General features: G+C 41.1%; 2 protein-coding genes across 5 annotated transcripts in view; both read left to right on the forward strand.

Annotated features, from left to right (window-relative positions):
• The first annotated feature begins 440 nt into the window (after positions 1-440).
• Positions 441-7,611, forward strand: socs1b (suppressor of cytokine signaling 1b). Its single transcript, XM_069167749.1, has 4 exons — positions 441-825; positions 2,853-3,302; positions 5,464-5,651; positions 6,161-7,611. Exons 2-4 carry the CDS (start codon positions 3,078-3,080, stop codon positions 6,483-6,485), a joined length of 738 nt encoding a protein of 245 aa, XP_069023850.1. The 5' UTR covers positions 441-825; positions 2,853-3,077; the 3' UTR covers positions 6,486-7,611.
• A 1,297-nt stretch (positions 7,612-8,908) lies between these two features.
• LOC138208603 (caskin-1) overlaps positions 8,909-12,782 on the forward strand; it is a 40,313-nt gene continuing 36,439 nt past the window's right edge. For 3 of the 4 annotated variants that reach the window (XM_069166607.1, XM_069166608.1, XM_069166609.1), the window contains exon 1: positions 8,909-9,506. In XM_069166607.1, coding sequence (XP_069022708.1) covers positions 9,413-9,506 — 94 coding nt within the window. In that variant the 5' untranslated portion in view covers positions 8,909-9,412. The remainder of the gene's footprint in view (positions 9,507-12,782) is intronic. The other variant, XM_069166610.1, reaches the window with a different exon arrangement.

Here is a 12,782-nt window from a genome sequence, read left to right on the forward strand (position 1 = left end):
ATTTTGTAAGATTGTTAAGGGGCATTGAAAGTATCTTCTGCAAGACATGTTGTCAAATAATCAGAATTCTTACACAGTTTGCATAATTAAGGAATGCAACAAAGATCACATCTGAGCTTTTAGGATTGTTGAACTCATTTAGATGAAATATAAGCTAGATCCACTCTCCACTTTTGTTTCACTGTCATGTTTTGATACTTAAAGTTGCAAAAACGTTTCACTCACCTGTTCATATGAGGGTGACGTTTTTTGTTTTTTTGCTACACACATTAATGAGCTTCTAGGCACACAAAAAAATTTTTTTTTTACTGAAATATAAGATTATTTGCACTCAGAAGTTAAACAATTGTCCTAATAAAGTATATGCCAAAAATAATAATTAAAAAAAAAAAAAATCTATTAATTTTGTGCATAGGAAGTAAATTGCATGTATTTTTTTGAGTAAATGACATATAACACACACACACACAGACACAAAGTACACACATAAAATACACACAACCTGCTGGCAGATCACGTGATTTAAAATAATCGGCGGGTCTAAACGAAAGTGAAAGACGAGCGAGTGTGCGTGTTGTGAATGCGCGAGCGCGTACTCCCTCCATCAACATAATTCCTCCTTAAATATCCGGCGTCAGTGACTGTGTTACAGCCCAGCATATCGCATTTTAACAAGTCATGTAATTGCTGGATGCAGCGGCTCCGCCCTCAGCAGTAACAGTTAAACCGAAAGTAATATGTTTCTTAACCAATCGAGCAGCAACCTTCTGCAGAGAAGGTGACTGCAGCTCGCTGCTGTTTGGACTCAACCAGGCGGCTGCTAATGTGAGTAGACTTTCTATGTCATGGCCTAATTAATCAATCAACCAGATTTATAACAAAAAGTTTGTGCTAAACTGTGCGCCGGTATTGCAAATCCAGAGAGCCAAATGAAGTCAACAAGGATCAAAAGTCAACCGTGTAACTGTAATCCTTTAATTTGTGTAATACTGAAATATAAACAAACATATCAAGAAAAGTTATTTTCCGTCAGGTATGGAAAGTTCTAACAAACTTTCCAGTGCAACAACCCAGCGTCATTACCACTTTATTAAAATTAAAATCATGTTAATTTGTTTTACAACAGAAAAAAAATATGGTTTAAGAATGACAGATGAATTTGTAGGGGTATTTTATCCACTTTTCAAAGTTTTGTTGCACTTTTTCTTTTACATGTGTCCCCTTTTTTCTGATAATGTTTTGCACATCTCCGCAACTAATTCACAGACTTTTCTTGTTTATGAACTCCTGCACATTTCTCAAATGTCTCAAATTAGACGTTTATTAGTTAACATTTTTGTGTGTAAGCATCCACTTCAGACCAACGGGATACTCCAGCTGTGCCTGGTTTGTGCTTAATTTACAGATTGAAGGTTTATATTTGGAGCTGTGCAGCAAGGTACTTAAAATAAAACTTCAATCTGTAAGTTAAACCTTGTTTCACCTTCATTTAATTTCAAATATTGTGTGATGGAGCACCGAACTATCACACTGAGTAATATTTATACAAAACTAACAGACTGCACTGTGTGATAGAGTGGGCAGAGGAATAGATCCAGGAGTTACTGATTACAAATCAAATCAAATCAATTCAATTAATCAGTTTACGTGCTGAAGCAGCTGGGTTGTTTAAGAATACAGGGTAATATTTTATCCGCACTATTCACCATTTAAGTGAAAATAAAACAAACTTAAAAAATAGGAAAATACAAATACTGCAGTTATATACTCATACAAGCACAGTATATACCTATTTCGTCCATACAGTACTACTTGAGAAGAAATAAAATATTATGGAGACTTACTTCTTGTAAAGTTTGGATCGATACGTTGTATTTGTATGTTTAGCCTGTTTTGTTTGTGTCATGCAACATCTTGACTTTTCTCTGAAAAAGCGTTTTAGCAAAACGAATCACTCAAACTTGAGTGCGTTCAATGAAAATTACAACATGTGCATAATTAGACAGCCTTACCGTGCAGGAAAACCACAGACTTTTTTTTGTCTCGCTTGACTGAGAAATTGAAAGTACTCTTCTGTAAATAACTGTGACATCTGTCTTTCCTAGGGATTTATGATACACAGACATGTGGCTTATTGTCAGCAACACACGCACACGCACACGCACGCACACGCACGCACGCACACACACACGCACGCACGCACACACACACACACACACACACACACACACACACACACACACACACACTAGGTGATATATGTTGCAACAGTTCGCAGCGAAACAATGAGTTCCAGCTCATTATTTGGCTGTTTTCGGTTCTAAGTCATGTTATTTGTACTTCTTTCCATTTATATTTGTAGGTTTCAACATTAACTTTTGAAATGATCCCACAACCGACAAACCTATCTGTCACTGTGCAGCAGCAGTGACAGATCGTACAGATAAGGACAATTGCAGATTTGGCCTTGTCATCGCATACTGCCCTAACACTGCCCCTATTGTTCAAGAATAACCAAGGCAGCCATTGTGGGCACAGAAATGTGTAGTTCAAACAAGTACAGGATATCTCCTTCCTTTGCAATAGTAGGTGTTGACAATAGTGGCACATTTAACAGGTAAAAAGCTTCAGGAGTGGCTAGAGACCAAAACTTAAGCTAAGAGACCTGGAGATTGGACTTACATTCATCACTGGGCAGATAAAACAGATTTGTTGACGTTGTGTTCACAGCTTTTTTCCACTGCCCCCAAATGACAACAAATCATTATATTAGAAAGAGTTATTGCAGGTGAAACGTGGAAAAATGAAGGGTTTTGACTGTAATTGTTGATGTTCACATTTCTGTGTTTCAGGTCATCAGTGTTTTTTTCATTGAGAGTCCCTCAAGAACAGACAGCAGAGCACTTCCACATCCGCTCCCCTCGTGCACTTCATGAATAAAACTTGATTAACTTGATCAACATGGAGTTTTGAAGAGGAGTGAGCAGATGACTGATGAGAAAGGAGTCAATGATGCAGAATCTTGCCGGTGAAAAGTGGAGCAACAGGCCGTCAAGAAGAGGATTCTCCTTTGTAGGATGGTCAGAGACAATCTTAATAAAACAGTTGTACAGAGCCAGAAAAAGAGACACGCAGCTGAGACAGAGAGCCAGAGCAAACCGCCTGAAGAACCTGCCGGGCCAGAACGAGGACAGAGCCCAGAGAGGGTCAAAACAGAGAGCCAAAAGCCGACGGACAGGCAACCAGATTTACTGCGCTGGAGCAAATTCAAGTTGGAGGACGAACCTGAATCCTGGGGCCAGGTTAGTACTCAAGGTTTACTCACTGTGAATCACTGTGGATTTGACTACTTCAGGATATCAGTTCTTAAACAGTGGACAGATGGCTGGAGTAAGATAACAGTTAGCTTTGTAACTGTTACACCCAGTAACCATAGAGATACGACTATAGAAATACAATGTACTCTGTTACAAGTAGAAAGAACATAAGTACTACTCGTCATGCAGAAACACCTAATTCAGAATTATATCATTATTTATGCATTCATGTCACAGTATCACTTTAATGCTGCAGCTGGTAAAGATGAGAGTAATCTTAACAATTTAATGCATCACAATTAATTTGATCATTTTTATTAATGATCTAAATCTTTAACATAATTAGCAGGCACAGCTGACAAATAAATATAGTGGCGTAAAAAGTAAAACTGTAGTTGATTAAGGGCATAAAGTTGTATGAACAAGAACGTACAGGTGCTTCAGAACTATACTTTGAGGTGTCACTGCAGACATATCTTTTGATATTTGAAAATCCTACTTAAAACTAAGAATATGAGCTGTTATAAATATATTTGTGAGCAATAAAATTCCATGAGATGATTGAACATATGTTTTTATTGCACTATAAAACAACAACAGTAATAATAATTAGGTCAAAATGTTAAGAATAGTGTTTTTATGTTATTATGCAGGATGAATTTTTGTTCCAGCCAAGAACTATATAATAATAATAATAATAATAATAATAATGATGATTAATACATATGATAACCACTTGGACTAATATTAAGGATAATTATTATTATATTTGTAAAGATACAACTACAAATGGCCCACAAACATAATATATAAAATAATATATCTTTCTAGCTGCAAAAATTAAAAATGATTTGTTTGTTGATCAGGACACACCTAATCACTGTTTATGATAAATATGGACTGTGCGCAGTCCTTGTTTTTATTGGGAACAGAGTTTATCTGCATTACATTTTTCAGAGAAAGCACTCTGATGTTCCCACACACTAAGTCTTTGGGGTTGTTACAGCATCATTGTTTGGAAATTCGACTTCAGAAGACAAATATCTGAGGTTTTCATTGGAATTTGAATATGAGCACAGGGTATTTAATCTGCATGTTTCTGTTACCAAGGCTTCAACAGTGTGAAGTTTTATCTGAAGGCAACTGGACTTGTTTGAGGTTTTTATAACCTCTTATGGTGAAGAAGTCTCTCGAGGTGGTAACGACTCCACCAGAGGTTAAAGGCTTACGACTCCCATTGAAGAAGCCATTTAGATAAGAAGTGAAACCTCTTGAAGGACCACGAGCGAGTCCAGCTGCCTTCAAATAACACTTAGATAGAACATGTTCTTGCAGCATTCCTGGTTGTCACTTAGGATAATTATTTTTTTTTAAAAAGGCAGGTCTCATATTATGAGATTAAGAATAATAATAATAATAGAATTGTGTGACCCAAAAGCAAAGTAGTGTCACACATACCAAATGGGTGCAAATTGCAACAGCAGGGAATCCCCAGTTTGATTCCCAGTCGGCTTAACCTTTTAACGCATTTCCTTTCCCTGCTTTATTTTCCCACGTCCTGTCTGTCTCTGCTTCACCTATCTAATAAAGGCAAAATGCCAAAAATACTCCTTTAAGTTTAGATCGTTTTGTAGTTAGAAAAGAAAAAGAAAAGAAAATTGTTTGCTACTGTACAAACACTACTTCAAATTATTGTTTGTCTGTTACCTTCTAATAGATGATTGGTTTTGCATGTTTACTGTAAAGAGCAGTATGCTTTACTGTTGGGTCTGGCTAATGTACAATTCTAGCATAATTTTAGAGGAACTGTAAGTACAAATATTTTGCGTAAATATAAGAATGATAACACTATAATATAAAACTTTGGTGACTTCCCTTTCAGGCTGCATATAGCCTCAACAACCTCAACTAATTTGTAACCTGAGAGGCAAACGCCAGGGCAAAAAAAGTCCGCAATTCTCTTTATTTATTCAGAATCAGAACATTATAAGAGCAGTTTTGTGATTTCTGTGGGCAGAGACATCAGCTGTGTTTTGACTGCAGTTAAAAAGCCTCCAGAAAATAGTTTGATTTTTGCGCGTTAAAAGTTTTTTTAGATCTTATCGTCTATACATGTTGATTATTTCTGATACCATTTCTGCTGTAGCCAGTGACCGGAGCTGACGCTGATAGCTTGCCAACACACCTCCATCCATTCAGCAGCCAAGCAGAGTATAAATTAGTGAAACGCACTTACCAGCAGCTCCAACACAGTGGTTACTACTGGGGGCCAATGACCATGGAGGAGGGACATGAAATACTCAGACAGGCACTACTGGGAACCTTCCTAATCAGGTAGTCTAACGCTTTTCATAATTTTCTGCAATTTTATGTGTTGTTTCCTCATAAAGGTTAATTTTTTTTTTGAAAAAAAGGTTTTTAAGCTCACCCAGTGAATTCTATTGAATTTACCCATCAACCCATCAATTACGATGTGAAATCAGCCCCTCAAAGAAACACGCGATCTTACGATTGGAGTTTTTGGGCATACAGTGTATTGAATTTATATCATTAAAAAAACATTTAAAGCACTTATTTCCACAGAAGATGTAACCTACTTTGAAAAGCTACCCCATTTTTATTATTTAGGACTTTTTTTTGTACCTTCAAGCCCATTATTTTTTTATTTCAGTAAACAGGAAAACACAGCTATTTCTGTGATTTTCAATAGACTGACTATCACAGGAAGTGATTGCCAAATCAATTTTAATCTTGTACTATTTTCCACTACGGCACGCCCAATAGTACAAGCAAAAATATACAGCAGTGCACAAAGTGACTGTGTAACTGCTGTGTTGTTGCAGAGACAGCGGCCAGCGGGACATCTTCTTCACTCTGAGCTACCAAAGCGAAGACGGCCCAACTAGTGTTCGTGTCCAGCTGAACAACCTGCTCTTCAGTTTGTGCGGCAGCCACAGGACTTTTGATACACTCTTTGCTCTGCTCACTTATTACACCGGCTCACCCTGTAAGCTGACAGAGCCCTATCGCAGGCAGCGCCCGGAGTGCCTGAAGCAGATGTGCAGGAGGGCTTTTATACGCACATATGGAGCCGAAAGTATAAGCACCTTACCTGGACTCAGCACTCAACTCAAAGTTTATGTTCAAGCGTACCCTCACTGTATATAAACACATCCGTGGAGAGAGCACCTGTTTCTGTATCAAGTTATTGTTTGTGCTATTATAAGTGAAGTAAATTTATGTATTTGTGTTTATATAAACAACAAATATTTTGGTACTTTTATGTACGTGACACTTGATATTATTTCGTCTGCAAGCTCTTCGATGGTTATTTGCACAGATGATCAAAATGGTAGATTTACTGAGAAAAATGCAGTTCAAGCATTTATAAATACAAGACATGTTTTCAACAAATCCTGTGGAAACTTTGCATCACTTTTTGGCTGTTTATTAAAGCTGCATTAGCTTATGTTTGACCATTGGGAGGCCAAAGAGCACCAAAGCAAACTCACAGACCATCATCTTACAAAGTTATGGCTGAAGTATTGGTGAGCGTTCATTTAGGGCTTTGTTTCCTGGCCACATATTCTAATATTCTCTCTTCTTACACTGTGTCTTGAAGCCAAGAGTGACCATGATTTCAATGATGTCTTCAATCCTGTGAGTTTTTTATCTCCTTATGTCTGGACAGAAGAGTTGTTTTCTGATAATAATGTATTAATATATCATTATTTTGGGAAAAAATAACTTGTTTTCTCGGTATAATGGGGCAAATATAAAATTATCATGGAAGAGCAACGGGTTCTTGACATCAATTATGGATGAATCACAAAATTAAAGCCCTAAAAGTTACAGTTTGTAGTCTAGTTACTCTGCCTGTCCCCTGCAGTGTTTGGTAACAATTGCAGAAGTGTCACTGTAATACTCATCTTTATGGAGTTGTATGTATAATCTGCTCATTACATGAGATGGCCTCATTTGAATTAGGCCGGCTAAGACTTAATTATAGAGTAAATGTGCTGTGAATCCAAAACAATCAGCTAAACAAGGCTAAAAAGCTTCACAGAGCAACATAGTTATTTTTTAATGTGGGTTCATCACATAATAGATGTAGTTATTTGATTCAATTTTGATGTAACAATATTGATTAATGCAGTTTTAAGATTTGATCCACAGCTCATCAACACTTTAAATCATTTTACAAGTGTTGTCAGTCGTCAGTCGTGTGGTACTACAAACAACTGTACAGTGTGTGATGCTTTTCAAAGATTTGTTCATGTTGAATAAATTGTAATATTTTGTTTGAAAAACAACATGCATGTGAAGGCTTAATTACTGACAGCTCAACAACTAAATTATGGACATAGTTTAGATGTGATGACAGAGAGAAGCGACTGTTCATTCGAACACAACTATGGCGGCTCCTATAGAGGTCGGCATGGATGCTGCTATAGCGTCAGCAAACAGCATCAATGTCTACCAACATGCTAACCAACTATCTTCATACTGTAACATTATGTGTTTCATTGACGTGATTGGTTAATGTCAGCTCATGATAGATTGTGAAGGACACATGGCTCGTCCTGCCAACAGTTTTCAAAGCTCCCTTTTCCAAACAGTTACCAAAGACAAACTCTCAGATGGCTGTTCTCAGATACATTTTTGTGCAATCTGATTGTAACCACCAACTTAATGTGTGTGTGTGTGTGTGGGGGGGGGGGGGAGGGGGGGGGGGGTGCTAAATGGAGACCAACAGCTCATTCAGGCCCTTAAGACGTTAATCGGCCCTGTTTAAAAGAAGCTCACTGTAACTGAAAAGCTGGCCAGGTATTGGTTCAGTATAATTCACAGGCAAATCGTATACTTTTTATATATTTTTTTCTTTATTTTATCAAGTCTTCTTTCATCTGTTCCACTTCCTGTCCTAAATCTGACTGGCATTGGCCCCTTTTAGTCTAAATTAGCCCTGCACCAGGGACACACACATACACACACTTTCCCGGTCCTCAAATTATCTCTGTCTCATTAACCTTAAACTTGTTGACGTAACACCATTACTACTGTGACACATATTGAGGCAAAGGCAATTTACTTGTGCTGCACCTTTTAACAAGTTAAAGTGCCTTTTATAAAAGGACGTCATTAGGTCTGAGTTGAATTAAAAAAAAAAAACAAGCACCTATCATTTTTTTGAAAAGGTTAAAATAAAAGAGAAAATAATGTGAACAAAACAAAGTTAACAAATTGCGTAACATAGCCTACAGCTCGAGAGAAAAATGAACACTAGTAGTTCAATGAAAAGCAGTCAAGTCAGTTTCATATTTGATTCAATCTATCTATTGAATGTCCCGTAAACTCGCCTCCAACTGTCCTGCGCTCTGAATGCACCTCTGGCACGCGACTGAGTAGCCTCCATAAATATTACAATCTCAAGCGACCTCTCTTGACTTGTGACCCCCACGTGCACGTAGGCTGGGGTTACAACAACTGGATTGGCGCGCGTACAAGTGGCTCTTGTTTATGTAAGACCATAAGTGGCTGTGACTGCGTGCGTGTGTGCGACCGTGCGTGTGCGCGCGCAGAATCTGGCGCGAGCTGGTCCAGCACGGCGGCGGAGACAGCGGTCACACGTTCAACATCAGCGACCCGCGCGTGTTATTCTGCGGATTGAGGGCTCGTCAGATTTCAGCGGTGCGGGCTTGACCCACCGTGCGGGAGGGCGCTCGAGCTCCACCGTTTTCACGCACGGCACGCACGTAGACCCGGTGAAATCGTCACGCGGATAGAATCTGTGGAATCTGTCGTGAGTGTTCCTGCGCGGCCGGAGAGCATCCCGACAGAGCGCGAGGTCCGGTCAGTCGGTCGGTGCGGGTCGGTCGTAGCCCTGCTGCGTGGAGGAGACGGAGAGAGGGATTTGCGCTGGACTCCTGGCCGAATCGGTGCATTCCAGTCCCGGCAGCATCCGTCCCTCCGCGCCTCAGCTCCAGCGGGAGGCCGGGAGCGGCGGCAGGATGTAGCAGCGGATTAACGGAGGAGAGAGGGGCGCTCAGAGGAAGAGAGCGGGACCGACCGGACCGAGGCGGGACGGAGGGGACATGGGGAAGGACCAGGAGCTGCTCCAGGCCGTGAAGACCGAGGACTTGCTGACAGCTCAGCGGCTTCTACAGAGACCGCGGCCAGGAAAAGCCAGTCAGTATCTGTCCATCCTCCTGTCTCTGTCACACACACACACACATACACACACACACACACACACACACACACACACACACACACACACACACACTACACTACCCGTCATTACCAGGTCAGGACAGTGCAGGCCAAATCTGATGCGATGCCATTTAGCCTAAATGGTGCACTGTGTGTGTGTGCTCACGCGCTCTCCTGCTTGCACGAGTGTGAATGTGTGTGTGTGTGTGTGTGTGTGTGTGTTTGTGCTATGACGTTGAGTGTGTGATAGTGATGACGTTGCACATGTGTGAGAACAGTCATCAGGATGTAATTAGAAATCAAGAATGCTCCTCACCCCATTTCCTACAATTGAGTATTTGTGTGTTTGTGTCTACATAAATGCACAAATATATGTGTGTGTGTGTGTGTGTGTGTGTGTGTGTGTGTGTGTGTGTGTGTGTGTGTGTGTGTGTGTGTGTGTGTGTGAATGTGTACGTGCCGGCTATGTGCACACCCGAGATGATGTCTGTGTGCGCGTGTGAGAGGGAGGTGGAAGTACACGAAGGTTCGACTCTGCTCTGGGACAGGGGGATTATTGGTGTGTGAAGACGCCAGATGTTATTAATGTGATGATTGTAAGTGCACACGTGCATACGTCTGCGTGCACGCACATATGTAGCGCTCAGACGTGCATGTGCGCCTAACATGGAATCAGCTGGGACTTGAGGTGATAATTAGATTTCAATTACAGCCTAGAAACTGCTCTCCTCCTCTCCCATTTCACCACAGGGCACGATTCCTCCTCTCGATTGCTCTCCTCATCGCCTCTTCTCTTTTCTGTCCTCCTCCTGTCCTCTCTGCTTTCCTTCTCTCCTCTGCTTGTTTCATGTTGTCTTCTCTTGTCTCATTGCGTCTTATCTCCTCCTCTCCTCTTTTTTTCCTTTCCTCTCCTAGTTCCTCTCCCCTAGTTTCCATCCATGTCTGCTCCTTTCCCGTCTCCTCTTCTGTCCTCTCCCCTATTTTCCTCTTTGCTCTTTTTCATCTTTTCCCTCTCATATTTTCTTTCTCCCCTAATGTTTCTTCCTCTCCTCTCCTCTCCTCTCCTCTCCTCTCCTCTCCTCTCCTCTCCTCTCCTCTCCTCTCCAACTACTCTTGAGTGTGCACGTTTGCCTCTGAACATTCCAGCAGTGCCATGGAAAAGAAAAATGCTTCTCCTCAAATGCCAGAACAGATCAGCTCTGAGTGCTCAGTCCACTGCACACTGACAAAGAGAAGGGGGGAGGTGGGTGGTGGGTGAGGGAGATGAGGGTGAGGAGGAAGGCTCGCATGCAAGAGTGCAGGACAGAGGGAGTGAAATATTGAGATATGGATGCAGGGAGGTAAAGAGACAGGAAGTGTTAGAGGGAGGTTAAACAGTGTGTTGGAGGCTGTGTGTGTGTGTGTGTGTGTGTGTGTGTGTGTGTGTGTGTGTGTGTGTTTGTGTGTGTGTGACTCGATAGGTGTGAGAATCTAGGTTTGTGTTTGAATAATTAAACAGGAAGCCAGGTTTCTCTGCAGGAGGATTGTTGCCTTCACAAACACACACACACACACACACACACACACACACACACACACACACACACACACACACACACATATCCTGTCACCCCTAACACACAATTACAAGCATGCACAGAAACACACCTGACACACTGAGTGTTAGTCATGTGCCCAAGTGTGTTTGTATTATTAATAGGATGTTAATGAAGTTTAGAGCAGCAGTGTGGCAGGTCCGGGGGAGTTGCTGTGGTGATTGTTTGCTCTTTCAAAATGTCACAAATTGATGTTGGGGATTAAAGGAATTGAAGTGGGGACAGGACCATGTGTGGACAAGACCATGTGGGGACAAGACCATGTGGGGACAAGACCATGTGGGGACACTTGGCTACGCAGACCCTGTTGGTCAGTGTTCGACAGTAGAGCTGTCACCCCTTCACTTCTCCAAATAATTAAAGAAAAAGTTAAATATTTTGGGAGATACGTTCATTAGATCTCTTGCCAAGAATTAGAGAGAGATTTCGGGACTCTAAATATGCAGCATTGAGTTAGCGTAGCTTCGCTTAGCCTGGCTTAGCTTAACGTAAAGACTCACGCGGCGTTCGACCGGAACTCGTGAGCTCGTGGTCACAACATGGGAAGCCGTGTGCACCGTATGTATAGTGTTCAAGTGGTCCGTCAAAATCAGCAAACGCGTCGCAACTCGCGAACTCAAGGCTCAAGGAAAACGTCGTCATCACTACCACAAGAGGGCGCCGTTCCTACGGACTCCACTCGTGTACGTGGTAAACACGACCCCATTTGAACCCAGCATAACAAACAGGGGTAAACAGCTGGCCGAGCTCTGTCCGGTGTCAACCAAATGGGCGGTGGCCTGAAAGTGGGAAGTCGGAGCTGAGAATGACATCACACCTGAGCTGACTGCGTTCCAGTGCGACATGTCGGAAAAGCCCGGTTAGCCATTTTGTTGTTAATAATACCAGTTGATGAAAACGCATTACGTGATATTTTGCGTAGCAACATGTCCACAGATATGAGTCAGACAGTACGACCGATTTACTGAGCCGCAAATAGGACAGAAGTGCCAACAAACAGCATTACCACAGCTGTCGGTAGCTACTGGCATTGATGTGCTGAGCAGCCGTCGGGGTTGGTGAAGGTTTTTCCGACTTTCAGAGTCAGAAATTTCACTTTAAGGGCCGTTCAAGCAGATATTGATCTACGTCAACTCGAAGCCTCAGTTTGATCCGCTACCGTTAGCATTGGACTGGACTCTTTGACCAGGCGTAATAACTTCTCTGATCACTGGTTGTGTCTAAACTTTTCACACGCACCGTAACACAAGGAAATGATCATTTTTCCATTTGATAACGAGAGTAATTTAAGCAGCTCTGCCTGAATGGGTTTGTCCTGAAAGTGTCAACAAGATCACTTAGTCTACAGAAAATGTTTTTTTCTGTAACGAACCATATTCACTCTAAATGCATCTTTAAAATAATTAAAAAAAAAAAAAAAACTTCGTACAGCTTGAACTTGTTTCCAAGAATGTATTTTGGTTATTTTCACAAAATTTTTTAAATACTGTGTATTGATAATTAAGACATTTTAAGCATTTAGAATATGTAAGTAATTTAAATGGCTTTCAGAACAATGCCGGTGTTATTCTTCTTCTTTTCAACAAATCCCATTACAAGACCAACAGCTTAAGGGGCTGTTGGTTCCCGCTGAAGACATAAAACTTTAAGAATTTAT

This window comes from Embiotoca jacksoni, unplaced genomic scaffold (genome assembly GCF_022577435.1).
Source record: "Embiotoca jacksoni isolate LCO1_2020_lvr unplaced genomic scaffold, fEmbJac1.0.p SCAF_4, whole genome shotgun sequence".
In the NCBI taxonomy this organism is placed as follows: Eukaryota; Metazoa; Chordata; class Actinopteri; family Embiotocidae; genus Embiotoca; species Embiotoca jacksoni.

Excerpts from the sequence above, each read along its gene's own strand:
- socs1b (XM_069167749.1), top strand. The coding sequence starts at position 3,078 with ATGGTCAGAGACAATCTTAATAAAACAGTTGTACAGAGCCAGAAAAAG. Across the intron at positions 3,303-5,463 it reads AACCTGAATCCTGGGGCCAG|CCAGTGACCGGAGCTGACGC; the intron begins GTTAGTACTCAA and ends TTTCTGCTGTAG. Across the intron at positions 5,652-6,160 it reads CTGGGAACCTTCCTAATCAG|AGACAGCGGCCAGCGGGACA; the intron begins GTAGTCTAACGC and ends GTGTTGTTGCAG.